This window comes from Bos indicus, chromosome 13, assembly GCF_029378745.1.
Source record: "Bos indicus isolate NIAB-ARS_2022 breed Sahiwal x Tharparkar chromosome 13, NIAB-ARS_B.indTharparkar_mat_pri_1.0, whole genome shotgun sequence".
Lineage (NCBI taxonomy): Eukaryota > Metazoa > Chordata > Mammalia > Artiodactyla > Bovidae > Bos > Bos indicus.
Genome location: NC_091772.1, coordinates 74136613 through 74155778, shown reverse-complemented (window position 1 = coordinate 74155778; position 19166 = coordinate 74136613). Strand labels below are relative to the sequence as shown.

Genomic DNA, 19166 nt, shown 5'->3' with positions numbered 1-19166 from the left:
TGGTGATGGACAGGAGGCCTGGCGTGCTGCAATTCATGGGTTCGCAAACAGATGGACATGACTGAGCGACTGAACTCAACTTAACTTGGGAAGATCCCCTGGAGAAGGGAATGGCTACCCATTCTGGTATTGTGGCCTAGAGAATTCCATGGACTGTATAGTCCATGGGGTTGCAAAGAGTCGGATACAACTGAGTGACTTTCATTTTCACAGATAGGTCACAGTATCAGTATTCCCTCAATATTTCTTTATTCTGGTGCCAATAACCTAAACAAAATTAACACAATGATGGGTTTTCTTCCATGCCTTTCTTCATTAAATCATGATGCCTTCACACTTTCTTTTTAATAGTGGAAGCTTTCAACCAAACACATGTACGGAAAATAGTATTATAAACCCGTGGACCATTGTCCAGCTCCAATCATAATCAACATATGGAGAATATTCTTAATATGTATCTTTTATCCCAGATAATCTGGATGGTGTGATCACACACCTAGAGCCAGACATCCTGGAATGTGAAGTCAAGTGGGCCTTAGGAAGCATCACTACGAACAAAGCTAGTGGAGGTAAGAGAATTCCAGCTGAACTATTTCAAATCCTAAAAGATGATGCTCTGAAAGTGTTGCACTCAATATGCCAGCAAATTTTGGAAAACTCAGTAGTGACCATAGGATTGCAAAAGGTCAGGTTTCATTCCAATCCCTAAGAAAGGCAATGCCAAAGAATGCTCAAAATACTGCATAATTGCACTCATCGCACACGCTAGTAAAGTAATGCTCAAATACTCCAAGCCAGGCCTCAACAGTACGTGAACCGTGAGCTTCCAGATGTTCAAGCTGGTTTTTGAAAAGGCAGAGGAACCAGAGATCAAATTGCCAACAACCACTGGATCATCAAAAAAGCAATAGAGTTCCAGAAAGACATATATTTCTGTTTTATTGACTATGCCAAAGCCTTTGACTTTGTGGATCACAATAAACTGTGGAAAATTCTTCAAGAGATGGGAATACCAGACCACCTGACCTGCCTCTTGAGAAATCTGTATACAGGTCAGGAAGCAACAGTTAGAACTGTATATGGAACAACAGACTGGTTCAAAATAGGGAAAGGAGTACTTCAAGGCTATATATTGCCACCATGCTTATTTAACTTATATGCAGAGTACATCATAAGAAACGCTGGGCTGGATGATGCACAAGCTGGAATCAAGATTGCTGGGAGAAATATCAATAACCTCAGGTATGCAGAAGACACCACCTTTATGGCAGAAATTGAAGAAGATGTACAGAGCCTTTTGATGCAGTTGAAAGAGGAGAGTGGAAAAGTTGGCTTAAAGTTCAACATTCAGAAAACAAGGATCATGGCCTCCAGTCCCATCACTTCATGGCAACTAGATGGAAAAACTGGAAACTGTGGCAGACTTTTTTGGGGGGGCTCCAAAATCACCGCAGATGGTGACTGCAGCCATGAAATAAAAAGACACTTACTTCTTGGAAGGAAAGTTATAACCAACCTAGACAGCATACTAAAAAGCAGAGACATTAGTTTGTCAACAAAGATCCATCTAATTAAGGCTATGGTTTTTCCAGTAGTCATGTATGGATGTGAGAGTTGGACTATAAAGAAAGCTGAGTGCTGTAGAATTGATGCTTTTGAACTTTGGTGTTGGAGAAGACTCTTGAGAGTCCCTTGGATTGCAAGGAGATCCAACCACTCCATGCTAAAGGAGATTAGTCCTCAATGCTCATTGGAAGGACTGATGTTGAAGCTGAAACTCCAATACTTTGGCCACCCGATGCGACGAACTGACTCATTTGAAAAGTCCCTGATGCTGGGAAAGATGGAAACCAAGAGGAGAAGGGGACAACAGAGGATGAGATGGTTGGGTGGCATTACTGACTCAATGGATGTGAGTTTGGGTGAACTCAGGGAGCTGGTGATGGTCAGGGAGGTCTGGCTTGCTGCAGTCCATGGGGTTACAAAAAGTCAGACACGATAAAGTGACTGAACTGAACTGAGGGGCCTTGTTAGGACTTCCTATGGCTCAGGGGTAAAGTATCTACCTGAAATGCAGGAGCCACATGAAATGCCATTGCAATCTCTGGGTAGGGAAGATTCCCCTGAAGGAGGGCATAGCAACTCACTCCAGTATTTTTGCCTGGAGAATCCCATCCCAGACAGGAGTCTGGTGGGCTACAGTCAAAAAGAGTCAGCATGCACAGGGGCCTGGTTGCCAGGTTCTTTTATGGATCAGAGAAAAGAGAGGAGGTGAGGAAAAGAGAGCAAAAAACTATTCAATCCTTGCAAATGTCCCCTAGAATGACAAGCCTCGGGCAGGGGAGTGTTTAGTTTCACCTCTTTACAGTCTTTTACAGGTGGGTGACTCAGGTTATCTCCCTGAGGCAGGCCATTATATATGCCTCCAATATCAAGAAATCTGCAGGATGAGGGTTAAAGTCATAGAAGCAGATCCAGCATAAGTTCAAAATTAACCCTTCCGGTTATGAAATCAAGCCCATTACTTTGGGATGCTGTGAATGCACTTGAGAGAATGAATAGAGAATGCTCTGCTCTGTGCCCCTGGTTGATAGATGCTCAAAGATTCAGGGCTCCTCTTATGATCATCAGTATGACACCCAACTCCCAGTAGGAACATCTGGATCCTATTTCATGCCTGTGTTGAAATAAATATCTAGAAGTTGTCCAAGGTGCCATGTCAGCAAACTGAAAAATAATTCTGTTTTTGTAAATGATCTACAGTTCTTTGAGTCCTTGGGAGTGGAGACTGCCCACTTAATGAAGTGTTAAGAAAAGTTTGAACTATCTTTTTTAAACATTTTTTTTTCCTTAATCATTTTTAATGTGGAAAATGCCTCTTTTCTTTTGGGGTCTGGGATTTCCCTAAGGTCTAGGGCACAGGCAACGTATGTCCATGTGCCAGAGCACAGTAAAAACTCCCAGCCAGGAGTGAGCTTCTCTATTTGGTAACACCAAGGACATGTTGGGTTGAGGGAACCCAACAAACAAAAGCCTGGGCCTGTGTTCTTCCAGGTTCATCCCTTGCACTTTCTCCCTTTATTGATTCTTCTCTGCATCCTTTTGCTATTAACTCAAGTATAAAAAAAAAAAAAAAAACCTTTGTGTCCTGTGAATCCTTTAATGAATTAAACCTGAGTGTTGAGAAATGGAGTATTTCCTACCGTATCAGCAAACAAAGGATGTCACAGTCATCCACCACTGGAATGTGAGCTGGTGAGCCCTGAGGGAACTCAGTAAGAAAAGAATACTCTCCATCTAAACAGATAACAGACAGCAGCCACTTCCTAAGGTGAGCCCTTAGGAATGATGTAAAAACACAGAATACTGGCCCCTGATAGAGGAGATGCATATCAAAGGAATGACTTCAGTGAGCCCAGATTCTTGCATCTTTTCACACACAGAAAAGTGCTAAATTCCTTAATTTGAAATACTTGGTTTTCTTTAATTTACAATAATCCTTTGACATTCAGACTACCTGCTCTTTGTTGCAAAAGTTCTATATAACCTGACTCCCCCCTACCTTGCCTCCTCATAGCAGTTCTCTGAGGGTTACCTGAGATGCTGCCTCCTGGGCTTAAAGTCTTAAAAAATCGCACTGGATAAAACATAACTCTCAACTTTAAGATTGTGAATTTTTTTTTTTAGTCTACGGTGGTCTTAGGGATTCTAAGCACAAATAGCTGTGCTGTAGCACAAACTAGCTGAAGCCCCCTCATTATGTTTGTCCTTATTAAGCCCTTACGCTTTTCACCCATTCAAATCGGCTCCTACAGCTGGTGTTTACTCCCCCTCTTTCTTGCTTAATTGCATGCTGAAAATGATCTCTCGCTAGCTACAATTGTATTATGCACCTGATGTTTACTTCTCCAAGACAACATTACCTAACACTTGCCCTTTGTGAGCATTCTCCATCCAGAAAAAAGGTCTCAGAATGATAACTTTGAGACAACCAGAACCTGTTCCAGAACCACCTAACGATCTCACTGTCTCCAAGAGAAAAGAAGAATGCAAGACTACATCAGCTCCATCCTTATCTTCAGCCCTATTTTGTGGCCAGAAACTCTAAGACTCCTTCTTACTTCCCAGGAAGGGGTGGGGGAGGGCACTGTCTTGAGTGTTGGCCTGCTGTGCCTGGAAAAGTAATAAAGCTGCTCCTTTGTACTCCTGCAAAGCTCTGTCTCTGTGTTTTCTGTTTGGTACAGGTGAATGGAGGCTGGGTTTTCAGCAACAGTTTCTCTTATTTTCCCCAAATAGAAATTACATCCATAGAAGTTAAATAATTTGTCTGGATCACACAGATCATGAATAGTAAAGCTGTAATTTAAATTCCTCTATCACCAATGATGAGGCTTTTAACAACTACTGAACCACATGTGAAGCTAATCTAACATAACTGATTTCTCATATAGAAAACTCAAATGGAAAAGAAAACTTATTTCAAGATAGAGTATTGGTTTGGCAAAAAAAAAGTCTCAAAAGATGTTACAGAAAGGGGACTTCCCTGGTGGTCCAGTGGTTAAGACTCTGCTTCCAGTGTAGCGGGCATGGGTTTGATCCCTGGTTAGGGAACTAAGATCCCACATGCTGTGTGGCTTGGTCAAATATGAACAAATAAATAAAAATTAAAAGTTAAAAGAAAAAAAAGATGTTACAGAAAAACCCAAACAACTTTCTGGCCAATGAAATCAGTACAAGAAAATTTCCCTTTAAAAATATGTAGATTAAAAAACCATTCCATATTTCAGTACCAAAAAAAAAAAAAAAAAAAGATACAGAATGATCCCCAAATATGTTATCTTGAGAATAAGCAATGAGGCCTTTGTTTAGGTTTTCAGGTAGGAAAAAAGTCATCTCTAAGGCAGAAAAGCATTCTGGCCACTAAATGGGGACATTCCATGGCAGGATTCAGTCAAGGTCCACAGTTGTTCTGGGGAAAGAAAATCTGATCAAGGGTTTTTTATCCCGTTGAATTGTCCCTGAACAGCCTGGCTGGAAGGGGGAGTTAGGGGGGAGATGGATACATGTTCACGTATGGCTGAGTCCCTACACTGTTCACCTGTGACTATTACAACTTTGTTAATCAGCTATAACCCAAACAAGATAAAAAGTTTTTTTAAAAATTGTCCTTCAAGTATAAAAGCAATAAGCAAAACTAAGGGAAAATAATACCTATAAACCTTTTGTTTTTATAGAATTGCTTAATCTACCTAACAAAATGTTTATGAGGATACCTTGTAAAGACACTGACTTCACGTGGTGGAATTTGACTGTCCACCATGGTAGCCATCAGCCACATCCGATTACTGAGCACAGGAAATGTGACTGTACCCTAAGTGCAAAATACACTGAGATTCCAGACAGTATAAAGAAAAATAAAAATCATATTACTCTTATTACATGTTGATTATATGTTGAAATTGCCCTATTTTGGATTTACTGAGTTGTTCTTTAGTCGCTCAGTAGTGTCCGACTCTTTGTGACCCCACGGACTGCAGCATGTCTGGCTTCCCTGTCCTTCACCATCTCGTGAAGTTTCACAGACTCATGTCCATTGAGTAGATGATGCCATCCAACCACCTCATTCTCTGTCTTGGGTTAAATAAACTATTATAAAAAGTAGTTTTATCTCTTTCTTTTTACTCTTTAAAATATTGCTACTTAAAAAAAATGCTGGGAATTTCCTGTCAGTTCAGTGGTTAAGACTCAGTGCTTTCACTGCCCTGCAGGCCCGGGATTAGATCACTGGATGAAGAACTAAGTAATTCCATGTTCAGCACAGCCCCCCAAAAATGCTGGTACTAGAAAATTTAAAAGTCTTTTTGTGGCTTGGATTATGTTTCTGCTGCACAGCACTATGGTAGATTTGGAGGAGGAGTGATTTTGCCTTTTGCTTATGCTATTCATATTCACTATAGCTTGATCTTTTAGAAATAAATATGATGATGTATGCTGTGCCAAGTTGCTTTAGTTGTGTCCAACTCTCTGAGACCCTATGGATCATAGCCTTCCAGGCTCCCTTGTCCATGGGATTCTTCAGCCAAGAATACTGGAGTGGGCCACTATGCCCTCCTCCAGAGGATCTTCCTGACCCAGTGATGGAACCCAATTCTCTTATGTCTACTGCATTGGCAAACAGGTTCTTTACCGTTAGCACCATCTGGGAAGCCTATGAAGATATATATGAAACAATAAACTCATTATCCCAAAGTGAAATAAATAAACCAATGAACGAAGAGCTGTGTTCTCTCTCTTGGGATGTTGAGACACTAGCTGGGAGGCTCTGAATGGGAACCAATAATAATAGAATGGAGAAGAGCTGTGCTGGGCTTTCAGGGACAACGTGGTCCAGCCCACCTGTTTTACAGACAGGGAAGCTGAGGTCTCCAAAGGTCCCTTTTTAGTGCAAGGTCACAGGGACTCAAGTCTGCAGTAGATGAGGCTGGGGAACACCTTCTAGATGCTACAGAAGCACCATCCTAGAGGACTTGCCCAATGCCCAGGAAGAATCTATCCAAGGACATTGGTACTGCCTCCAGGTAAGAAGTCCAGTTCTTGCAGCCAACACCTCTGGCCCAGGGTGCTTCTTATTCCAAGTAATGAAAAGCACAATGCTTCCCTTAACCCTGGGGAACAGGGCGCCTTCTCTTTCAGCTGCAGCTATAAATTCCAGCTTCCCAGCCTCACCCCAGAACATGAAGCTACTCACACCATGAAGCTCAGCTGCCTACTTGCCCTTTGCCTCACGCTCTGCCTGGTGGGCTTGGCGAGCTCAGGAGAGACCTCAGGTGAGCTAAGGTGTTGGACACAGGGTCCCTGATCATAGCCTGGTGGGGGAGTATTGGGTCCAACCAGCCATCTGGTCACTTCCACCTCAGGAGAAAACAAGGACCTAGACATGGGAAAAGGTTCCCTGTGGTCAGCATTCAGACTCAGAAAAATCTGGGGCTAGACCTCCCAGATGTCTCTTTGACATCAGCAGATTTTAATTTTTCTTAAAAAGCAAGACATATGTTTTTTTAAAAAAGATAAACCATATGTAAATGTGTGAAGTTTAAAAAGTGGGTTCCTTGTTTTACACAGCCCCAACAATCCTGCTCTCCAGAATCCTACTCCCTAGAATTCTTAAGCAAGAAAAGAATATTGATGATGCTTTGGACAGGAGGCCAGATTCTCAAACTTGGCTGCACACGCAAGTCCTCTGAGGTCTCTCTGGGTCCCACATTCAAAAATTCTGATTTAATGGGTCTGGGACAAAGCCTGGGCATCAGGATTTTTTTTAACTCCCTCAAGAGGTTCTAATATTCTAACCAAGATTGAGAATTTGCTGCCTAAATAGAAGGTCTCGAGTTCCTTTCTACAATGCCTCTTCCCTATTCCAGGTTAAACTTCTAGGAAATCCAGCATGGTCAAAGTCACTCTCATTGGGGATTCACAAAATGGTTTGGTGGAGCTGAGTTGACATTTGTGCTTATAAGTTTGAGGAATGCTGTCCTTATTAGGGAAAGTGTCATTCTCAAAGTACTGTGTGCTATATTCATAAAAAGATACACTGAGGTCCTGAGTGTCCAAGGCAGATGGTTGAGGGAGGGTGTGTGTGTGTGTGTGTGTGTGTGTGCATGTTTGATAAATCACTGAGTTTGATACCCAGAGCTAGATGTGAAAGGAGTTAAAATCACAAGTGATTCAGTAAAAGAAGCCTGTTTCTTTATTTGCTGATTACCCATGATATTAAAGATTATTTAATATGAATATCTTTTTTCTGGCAGTGAAAAATGAAACTTGCCCATTGTCATTCAACTGACACTAAAAATAATTTTAGAAAATAAAAATCATTTGAAATTCCACCACCCAGAGATAACTGCTCTAAATATATTGAGGAATAACCTTCATGTCATCATTCTATGGGCTTATATGTATATTTTATAGCCATAGGAACACACCAGGTGTCTTACTTTACAATTTGTTTTTTTTATTCAACAAAAGGTAAATGCCTCTCTCCATGTTGCTGTATATCATCAACTCTATGCTTTTTAGTGACTGCATAATGGTTCACTGATCCCCTGTTGGTAAACATGTACATTTTTTCCAAATTAGAAATTTTTCCCATTATAAACAAAACTCCAACCAATATCTTGATATCAAGTTATGAAAGGATACAGCACTTGGGATTTGAAATTGGATCTGGGTTTAAACCCCAGGCCTCTCTCAACTTACATGCTTTATGATTTTGGGAAGATTCCCAAACCTCTCCAAGCCTTGGTTTCTACATTTGTGAAATGGGGACAGTAATACCCTCTCCATTTGGTTGTCTAACTAATGGCAAGTATAGCAAATACCTAGGAGGGTGCTTGGTGTAGAGTAGGTGCTGGGAAAAAAGTGTTGATCAGTTCATTAACAGGACACATCAGTGACCATTCTGTTCTTTCTTACCCTTGCAGACAATCTTCAATTAGAAGCTTCCCAGGAGTTGTTTCAGACCACCCCGGCCATGTGCCAGCTTCCCCCCAGTCCCAGGCAGAGCTTCTTTGTTCTGATACGTCTATACCTCTACATCCAATGTGTGTGAGCCCTTTACCTACGGTGGTTATCAGGGCAATTATAAGAATTTTGAGACCACAGAGATGTGTTTGATGGTTTTTCAACCAGCTGGTGAACCCTCTGATAGACACAGGAAGAGTAATGGAGGTGATAGGATGCTGGGTGTGAAGGGAGAGGGTATTGGTGAGGATGCTGATGGAGATTCAGGGGGTTATGTTAATATGGGAGTTGGTGATGATGAGAATACCTGTCACTGAGTGCTGGGGTGTGAAGGTGTTGGAGGTGTAGACAGCATGGCTTTGGTGGATGATGACTCGGATAGTAAAGACGAAAGGAAGATTGGTTATTGTAGCAATCCCTCTTAAAATACATGGTGAGGGGTCTTCCCTGGTGGTCCAGTGGCTAAGATCCCACCTCCCAATGTGGGGGGCCTGGATTTGATCCCAGATCAGGGAACCAGATCCCTCATGCTACAACTAAAAGATAGCCCATGGCACACCGAAGACTCAGTGCAACCAGATAAATAAAAATAAATAAATAAAGTACGTAGTGGGGATGGCAGAGGTGAAGATGGAAATGTAACCTTTATGGGTGATCCTGTTGGCAGAGATGATAAACATGGTTGTAGTAATGATCATGGTGGGACTTGATAGAAGTGAGGAGGTCCCCAGGCTGGTGGATGTTGAAGGGGTTGGGTAAGGAGTCCAGCTTGATGGCTCTGGCTCTAGGATGCCAATGGGCCAGCCAAGAAGGGAGCAGACCGTCATCTCCATCACAGAGACTGAGGACAAGAGCTGACGGTGACACCTGCATGTTCCCAGGCTCTGACCAAAAGCTGGCTTGGCTGCTCTTCTTGCTCAGAGGCTGTTTTGAACCCATCCTGTATCCCTCCAGGACTGGATCAATAAAGTGTTCAAAGTTCATGTGGCCTGAAACCTTCCTACAAGGGCCCTGGGCTTGTCCTCAAAAATCGCTCACAGTCAAAGGGGTGATCAAACCTGCATCACCCCACACCCAGCCCTCCAGGTCCTCACTGTCCTGTGTTCCTAGAATGAAGACAGGACAAAGGACAAAAGTTCCCCTTTCACCAGGGGCTCCTCAAGGAAGCCAGACTGAATGGAAATTTGGGGACCTTGGATGTCCGTCCCTGGATCCTGGCCTGCCGCTCTTTCTTATCCAGGGCTATATGATGGGCCAGAATGTTCTTCCCATCCAGCAGGAACCATGGCCTGGAGGAGTGTGGAGGGGTACAAATTCAGGGAATCTTGTTTTTCTCTTCTCCACCCAGAAGAATACCGGAAAAATTTTTTTACATATTTTAAAAATTGTGGTAAAATATGTACAACATGTAGGTTCCCAGGCGTCGCAGTTGTAAAGAATCTACCTGCCAATGAAGGAGACCCAAGAGATGTGGGTTCGATCCCTGAGTCCTGAAGATCCCCTGGAGGAGGAAAAGGCAACCCACTCAAGTATTCTTGCCTGGAAAATCCCTTGGATAGAGGAACCTGGTAGGCTAAAATCCATGGGGTGGAAAAGAGTCAGACACACAACTGAGCACACACAACAACATACTACATGAAATTTACCATTTTGACCATTTCTAAGTGTACCATAGAAAGGTCGTTGCTGAGCAAAAAGACGCCAGGATTCTTGGCCTCTGGAGAAGAATTCAATCCGGGTCCAGAGACGAGGCTTGATCACTCAGAGCTGCTGGGGACCAGCCCCAGCTGATCCAGGGTATTCGAAGGAGAGATGGCCTAGGCGACTATTTATATGCTAATTAGAGATATAAAGAATAATAGAATGAGGATAGCTCAGTAGGAAAATTCAGTGGAGAAAAGAGGCTGAGTAGCTTGGTTTACGCGGGAAACCAATAAAACTTCAAGACAAGAAGTTTGCACCACTTACATAGGCCGCAGGCGCCCTCTGGAATAGCGGAAGGTGCCTCACCCTAGACACCTTCTCGAGTGGGTCTTAGAAGCCCAGGCATAATTAGTAAGCGTGGTGGGTTCCGCGCTCCAGATGGAGACTCAGCTGGAAGTTAAAGGGAAGAATGACATGGGGAGACCAAGCGTTGGTGAACAAGGCCCATAGCTTTATTTTCAACAGGGGTTTTTATACCCTAAGTTACACATAGAGGATAATAGGGGATGCAAAGTCAGCAGTCTTTGATTCTTATCAAAAACCAAGGTTTCTTTCCTGCAAATTTATCGTATACAAATGGTTTAGGTGATTTACATCATCTTCTGGCCAGAAGGCCTACTAACATTTTATGACTCTTGACAAGGACTTATCAACAAAGACTTATTTTCTCTAAGAGTAATTATTTTAAGGTTTGGCACCATCTTCCAAAGATAAAATTGCATTCCTATAGGGTGGATGTGTAATGGGTTTACAACAAAGGAAAGAATTTATTACCTTAAGGGTCTAAAGTTACTAACACCAAGGCCACTACTTATTTTTTTCTATATACCAACTATTAATTAATACACATTCAAGGATACAATTCAGGGGATGTGAAAACTTGGCAACAAGCATTGACTCATCAATGAAATCCTTTACTAGTTTATTCTGACAGTTTTTAACTCTCTGAGAGGCTCTAAGCTATTTGAATATCTTAAGCTTCCCGTGCCTCTGGAGGCTAGGAGACTGTAAACAATCGTATGCATAGCTGCAGGAGTCCGGCTAAACTTGTCAGGCGAGTTAGAGAGCCATCTGAGGGGTTTGGATTTAAACACTCCTAATTGCCCAGGAACTTTATTAATTGGAGCTGTAAGTTAACTCTTTGACAGAGAGAGAGCGAGATGGTGGTAGGGGACAGCCCCCAGTAAAGTCAGAGGTGAGAGCACAAAGCAATAAAGTAGGCAGACTCTGGTTTTTTTGGGGGAAAATGCTCGAGAATATCTGGGCGGACTCCTGAGGCTCGATCCCGGCTTTGCGTATGCCGAGCCTCCTTCCTCATGACCTTTGTCACGAGCGGAATGCCTCACCGGCTCCCGGCACAGAGCTTTTGTGTAATAAAGTTTTATTAAAGTATAAAGGAGATAGAGAAAGCTTCTGACATAGGCATCAGAAGGAGGCAGAAAGAGTACCCCCCTGCTAGTCTTCAGCTGGTTGTTATATAGTCACTAGCAGTCTGTTAATGAAAGAAAGGAATGTCTTAAAACTCAGAATGGCACCAGGCCCCTCACCCATAAGATGCATTTTGGGATAATCTTGACACCAGACGATTCATTCCTGGCCATAAAATGATTAACTTGAATCTTGTAGAAGGGCAGATTACCATACAAATAGTTTCATTTACATAGATGAGAGGAACTATATCTGAGTATAACATACTGGTTTGTCAAGTAGGTTCTGAGCCATTAGGCGGAACCGACTTGAAGATAGAGTTTGGGGTAAATGCATAGTACACTAACATAGCTTAAGACAAACATTTCCATAAGAAAAATGCTTTGGTTATCTCAAGGTTTGAGAATAGTTAACTTCAGGTGAAACCAGGTGTCATTATGGCAACACAGTATTTTAAGAGAAACCTTCTTTTAAATTTGTATAGAGAAGAAAACAATATTGATAGTTTGTTTCCTCCTGCCGCTTAAGAGAGATAAAAATGTCTGACACTTGCAGGCTATTTCCTCGATTTGGAGACCCCTGGCTGTTACCTCTCACCATTTAGTGGCATTACATAAACACACATTGTTGTGCTACCATGATCATCACTCACCTCCAGAACTTTTTCACCTTCCCAAATTGAAACTTTCTACCCATTAAAAATTAACTCCTCTTTCTCCCTACCTGCCATCCCTGGGTGCCACCACTCTAATTTCTGTCTCTATGAGTTTAACTACTTCAGAAACCTCATATACATGGAAGCATACAGTACTTGTCCTTTTGCGACTGGCTTGTTTCACATAGCATCATGTCCTCAAGTTTCAACCACGTTTTAGCCTATATAAAAATTTACGTTCTTTTTATTTGTTTATTTATTGGTTCCTTTTGTTTAGTTGTTTGTTTTGGCTGCTCTGGGATCTTAGTTCCTTGACCAGGGATTGAACCTGTGCCTCCTGCACTGGGAGCTCAGAGTCTTAGCCACTGGACCACCAGTGGCTAAGAAGTCCCATACTCACCTTGGAAACCCCATACTCACCTGCATTCTTATGTCACACAAGGCGTGTTTACGGCTTGGAAGTAAACTTGAGTAAAAGCGTCTTGACCCAGTTGCTTTCGCCCATGGTCTGGACTAGCTCACTCATGCCACCTCTTGTCCTACACATGCACACACATCGTTTGTACATTCTAGAAGCTCTTGGAAAACCTTCAGAGGGAACCTGAACAGCCCCGTCTCTGTTAGCTGTACACTGGATGCATGCAGTGTATTAAAGACCCTGCACTCACACTGGTGAGGTTTCTAGAGAGCCCCTCGCCTTACCCATCCCTACCTCTAGACCCCAGGCCCCAAGCCACAGTCGCCCACACCCACTCATACAATCACGTTTGTTGACTGAGCACTGACAGCTTGTCCTGAGTGCTGACGCGTTCAGGTGGAAGACAGCCCCTGTGCCTCCAAGAAGCTCCTAGTCTAATGGAAGTTAAAGGACAGTAACAACCAGGGAGATAAAGAATATGAAAGCTGTCCAGGGAGGGGGGGGGGCACCTACAGAACCTTGGTGTGTCAAGGAAGCCTTCCTGGAGGAAGCAACATGTCACTTGGTTTCGTAAATAGAGTAGGCCTGGCAGTTGAGAGGAGCGTGGTGATTAGTGGAGCAAGGCCTTCTGTTTGATGAGTAATTCACAAAAAGACTGGGATGGGAGAACTGGGAGAGGGAGGGGCGGGCCACAAGTAATGTACACATTTGACAAACGCGTCAGAGGAAGAGAACGAAGGTGGGGGCAGGGCAGACACTTGCCAGAGGACTTGTTTCACAGGAATCTGGGGTTACACAGCCAGGACGTGGGCAGGGGCAGGCTTCAACCCAAGGGCCTCAAAGCCTGTGGGTGGTCTGAGGACCACCCAGAACACAAACTCTTGAGGAGCCAGATAAAAACTGAAAGGCTGGGCTCCACCCAAACTGACTGAATTCACGGGTCTGGATCCCAGGAACCTGCATTATTTCACAAGAGCCCCAAATGGCTGCAGTGCAGAATCTGGTTGGAAAGTGGTCACCCAAAGCTCTTCTGTGTCTCCAGCGTCCCTCCAGCACAACCCCTGGTGATAGGGGGCTGGCTCTCAGGGCTCCTAAAAAGCACAGGATGATTCACTTTCATGGCCGTGGAGATGTTGACATAAACACTCCCCGTCAAACCCAGGGAGTTCTGGGAACCACTCAGAGGAGGATGCTGGGGGAGGAGGGAAGTGGGAGATGAGAAGGAATTTCTGGCAGGGGTGGGAGGAGGCAGGGGCCTTTGGTTGGTTGGTTGGTTGGTTGGTTGTTTTTTTGGCAGGGGAGGGGATTGGACAGGAGATCCAGTTCAGGTACCTCCCAAACACTCCCTAGGCCCCAGCTCTCCCCAGGCCTCAAGGACAGGAGACAAAGAACCAAGGAATTAGATACTTTTTATTCCACAACCAGTAATCTCCACCTACCACACAGTGGTATGAATATTTTAGCAAATCCTGTTACCCAGGCCCTTGCTGTCCAACAGAACTTTCTGCAGTGGTGGGAACATTTGTGCCCACGATGCCCAGTACAGCAGCCACTAATCACGTGTGGCTACTGAGCACTTGAAATGTGGCTAGTACACCTGAGGAAATGCACTTTCATTTTAAATTAATGTAAATTCAAACGCCATGTCTGACTCATGGCTACTGTCCTGAACAGTGCAGCTCTAAGTCTCCGGGGTAGGGGGAGGGGAAACTCCTCAGGCTCGTCGGATGAGTTTGGCCAGCCACTTGGTCAGGCCACCCTTTCTCGCCTCTTTGATACGGAAGGTGTGGGTGAATAGGCTGTAGGAAGAGCCATGGCACACGACCACCACCATGCATGTGAGGCAGATGACGTTGTAGGGTATGCTGAAGTCTGGCATAGGCAGGCTTACCAGCAGGGACTCCAAATAGAGCCTCATGAAATAGCTCGAGCTGTGGGAGACTTAGAAGCTGGGCATCAGGAGGGGGCAGTGAGGTGGAACCGGCTGCTTCCCCTCATCTCAACCCATCCCACCCCATCCCCTCTCTCGGACCACACAGGGCCAATCTCAGAGGTGAGGGTTTTCAAGGCTTTCTTAGCCTCAAAGCCTTTTAAAACTCAATACAGAAATCAGGAAGCTCCTCTGGAGACAGAAATGGCAACCCACTCCAGCATTGTTGCCTGGAAAATCCCACAGACAGAGGAACCTGGAGGGCTACAGTCCAGGGGTTTGCACTTTAGCAGTGAAGTCAACATGGTTCTCAAAAGTACCCAAACCTGCTTATTGTTTAAGACAGATGCCATCATTCTATTTAACAAAGAAAGAATCTGTGACTCAGAGAGGTGAACTGACTTGCCCAACATCACACAGCAACATAGTGAGTTACTGAAGCTAATCTTTCATTAATACCAAGTCATTTCATGATGCCGCTATAAACTAATAGCTATTAATAAAAATTAACATATATTTATAATATTACTATTACTTCTATCAGGAGAAGGCAATGGCACCCCACTCCAGTACTCTTGCCTGGAAAATCCCATGAATGGAGGAGCCTGGTAGGCTGCAGTCCATGGGGTCGCACAGAGTCGGACAAGACTGAGCGACTTCACTTTCACTTTTCACTTTCATGCATTGGAGAAGGAAATGGCAATCCACTCCAGTGTTCTTGCCTGGAGAATCCCAGGGACGGGGGAGCCTGGTGGGCTGCCGTCTATGGGGTCGCACAGAGTCGGACACGACTGAAGTGACTTAGCAGCATTACTTCTATCAGATCTGACATTCATTAAACAGTTATTCTGCCAGGACTTGAACAAAGCATTTAACACATACAACTTTTTTCTTCTTATCAGACAATATGAGATAGAGAAAGAGAAAAGCAACCTCTGAGTGTCAGGACCTGAGCTGGTACCACAATGGTCCTATGTTCTTCTGCTCAACATAAATATTTTACAAAATTTCAACATCAGATGAGGCCATTCTGCGTTTGTGAAAAATCTAGACTAAAATAGGACTTTGAATTATCATGCTTGAGCACTGATGAAAGGAGTTAAATTACACAAAGCACCAGTACGACCAAGCACCTTCCTATCTTGAATGATTGCTACTTCTTGACCAAGTACAGCTCTCACCTCTATCTAGTCTCCCCTTAGTAGAGTTAAAATCAAGATACCCATTTAGAGAACTGTCCCACTTCTTCACAGCCTTCATCCATGTAAGAAAGATACGATTTTTTCTATCAAAGAATTTATAAGAAATAAAGAAGCGATTCATTCCTAGAATAGTTGAACAGAAAGGTATATAGCCTAAAATGGCGGCTAGTTGGCAATTCTTTGTTCTTTTCATTTCCTGATTCTCCTTCTTCACAAGAACATTTTGGCGGGCTAATTTCGCAGGCTTTGTCCTGGCATCCTAATTTTGCGGGCTTTAGCCTGGACATGCACAAAGAACTAAAAGGGTGGGGGAAATAGTTACTGTAAGTCGTCCAATCAAAAATTTAGGCAACATCAAGAAAGATAGTAACTCTGTGACTCTCAGCCTATGAGGCGCCGGAGGAGGGAACCTGCGTCTTAGGAATAAAAACTGAAGGGACTTTCAGCTCTGTGTGCTTGCTCCCAGACCTTCCCCTGTAGCGTGCCCTTTTGTAGAAGTAAAGACTACCTTGCGGAGCATTTTTGATTGTCTGTTCTATTCCCGCAACACAGTTTTGAGAGCATTTCCAACATCCAGAGCAAAGCCAAATTCCTGAAATCCTCCCCCAAATCACCTAACACAGCCCACATCCTGTAAGTTCTTTCTAACGTCTTAATGAGACAGCATATTGTTCCAAGATGATTCCTGTTCCTTGCTACTGTGAGTAATAAATCCAAAGAGTTCAACTATAAATGGGGCATTAAACTAGGAATAGGGTGTTTCTACTGGTCTCTGGGTAGAAATATTAACAAGTAAGATTGTTATCCTTATTTTATAACTAAAGAAAAGAGAGCTCAGAGATGCTGAGAAATTTGCCCAAGACTACATGGGAGTAATAGCATCAGCACCATCTGTGTTCTTGTTTATTGCAATACTGTGCATACTGTATGGAATGAGGTTCGTGACATTGTACAGGAGACAGGGATCAAGACCATTCCCATAGAAAAGAAATGCAAAAAAAGCAAAATGGCTGTCTGGGGAGGCCTTACAAATAGCTGTGAAAAGAAGAGAAGCAAAAAGCAAAGGAGAAAAGGAAAGATATAAACATCTGAATGCAGAGTTCCAAAGAATAGCAAGAAGAGATAAGAAAGCCTTCTTCAGCGATCAATGCAAAGAAATAGAGGAAAACAACAGAATGGGAAAGACTAGGGATCGCTTCAAGAAAATCAGAGATACCAAAAGAACATTTCATGCAAAGATGAGCTCGATAAAGGACAGAAATGGTATGGACCTAACAGAAGCAGAAGATATTAAGAAGAGATGGCAAGAATACACAGAAGAACTGTACAAAAAAGATCTTCACGACCCAGATAATCACGATGGTGTGATCACTGACCTAGAGCCAGACATCCTGGAATGTGAAATCAAGTGGGCCTTAGAAAGCATCACTACAAACAAAGTTAGTGGAGGTGATGGAATTCCAGTTGAGCTATTCCAAATCCTGAAAGATGATGCTGTGAAAGTGCTGCACTCAATATGCTAGCAAATTTGGAAAACTCAGCAGTGGCCACAGGACTGGAAAAGGTCAGTTTTCATTCCAATCCCAAAGAAAGGCAATGCCAAAGAATGCTCAAACTACTGCACAATTGCACTCATCTCACATGCTAGTAAAGTAATGCTCAAAATTCTCCAAGCCAGACTTCAGCAATATGTGAACTGTGAACTTCCTGATGTTCAAGCTGGTTTTAGAAAAGGCAGAGGAACCAGAGATCAAATTGCCAACATCCACTGGATCATAGAAAAAGCAAGAGAGTTCCAGAAGTACATCTATTTCTGCTTTATTGACAATGCCAAAGCCTTTGACTGTGTGGATCACAATAAACTGTGGAAAATTCTGAAAGAGATGAGAATACCAGACCACCTGATCTGCCTCTTGAGAAATTTGTATGCAGGTCAGGAAGCAACAGTTAGAACTGGACATGGAACAACAGACTGGTTCCAAATAGGAAAAGGAGTTCATCCAGGCTGTATATTGTCACCCTGTTTATTTAACTTATATGTAGAGTACATCATGAGAAACACTGGACTGGAAGAAACACAAGCTGGAATCCAGATTGCAGGGAGAAATCTCAATAACCTCAGATATGCAGATGACACCACCCTTATGGCAGAAAGTGAAGAGGAACTCAAAAGCCTCTTGATGAAAGTGAAAGTGGAGAGTGAAAAAGTTGGCTTAAAGCTCAACATTCAGAAAATGAAGATCATGGCATCCAGTCCCACCACTTCATGGGAAATAGGTGGGGAAACAGTGGAAACAGTGTCAGACTTTATTTTTCTGGGCTCCAAAATCACTACAGATGGTGACTGCAGCCATGAAATTAAAAGACGCTTACTCCTTGGAAGGAAAGTTATGACCAACCTAGATAGCATATTCAAAAGCAGAGACATTACTTTGCCAACAAAGGTTCGTCTAGTCAAGGCTATGGTTTTTCCTGTGGTCATGTATGGATGTGAGAGTTGGACTGTGAAGAAGGCTGAGCGCCAAAGAATTGATGCTTTTGAACTGTGGTGTTGGAGAAGACTCTTGAGAGTCCTTTGGACTGCAAGGAGATCCAACCAGTCCATTCTGAAGGAGATCAGCCCTGGGATTTCTTTGGAAGGAATGATGCTAAAGCTGAAACTCCAGTACTTTGGCCACCTCATGCAAAGAGTTGACTCATTGGAAAAGACTCTGATGCTGGGAGGGGTTGGGGGCAGGAGGAGAAGGGGACGACAGAGGATGAGATGGCTGGATGGCATCACTGACTCGATGGACGTGAGTCTGGGTGAACTCTGGGAGTTGGTGAGGGACAGGGAGGCCTGGCGTGCTGCAGTTCATGGGGTCACAAAGAGTCGGACATGACTGAGCGACTGATCTGATCTGATCTGTGCATACTGTGGTCTCCATGGCTCACTTTACTCATCTGTCATGAAACAGATACTCTGTTTTCCTAAAGTGCCTCTATCCTACATCTTCTCTGACACAGACCAGGAAAACATCATCCACATGCCTCTACTTGAGAGTGGGAAGCTGCCATGTTAGGAAATGAATGCAGCAGCTAAGCGTCATCACTATGCCTCCATAGCCTCTCTTGAAGGACTCTTAGGATGGTTAATAGAACCGTGCAGGCAAAATGCAGGCTAACACAGAGCCTGGGGCACTAAAGGGTACTTGCTCTTCTTTAACTGAACTAAGAAACCTCCTCCCCACAAGTCACCTCAGGGTATTGGATTCTTTAGAAAAGTGGACAATAGAGCCTAAAGCACATTCTCCTTCTGAGAATCCAGTA

At 43.5% G+C, this 19166-nt stretch overlaps 1 protein-coding gene across 1 annotated transcript in view; it reads left to right on the top strand.

Moving 5' to 3' along the window:
* Positions 1-8608, top strand: part of LOC109567800 (trophoblast Kunitz domain protein 1-like) — a 69530-nt gene extending 60922 nt beyond the window's left edge. The window contains exons 7-8 of the mRNA XM_070800676.1: positions 6694-6827; positions 8481-8608. Coding sequence (XP_070656777.1) covers positions 6694-6827; positions 8481-8608 — 262 coding nt within the window. The remainder of the gene's footprint in view (positions 1-6693; positions 6828-8480) is intronic.
* The last annotated feature ends 10558 nt before the right edge of the window (positions 8609-19166 follow it).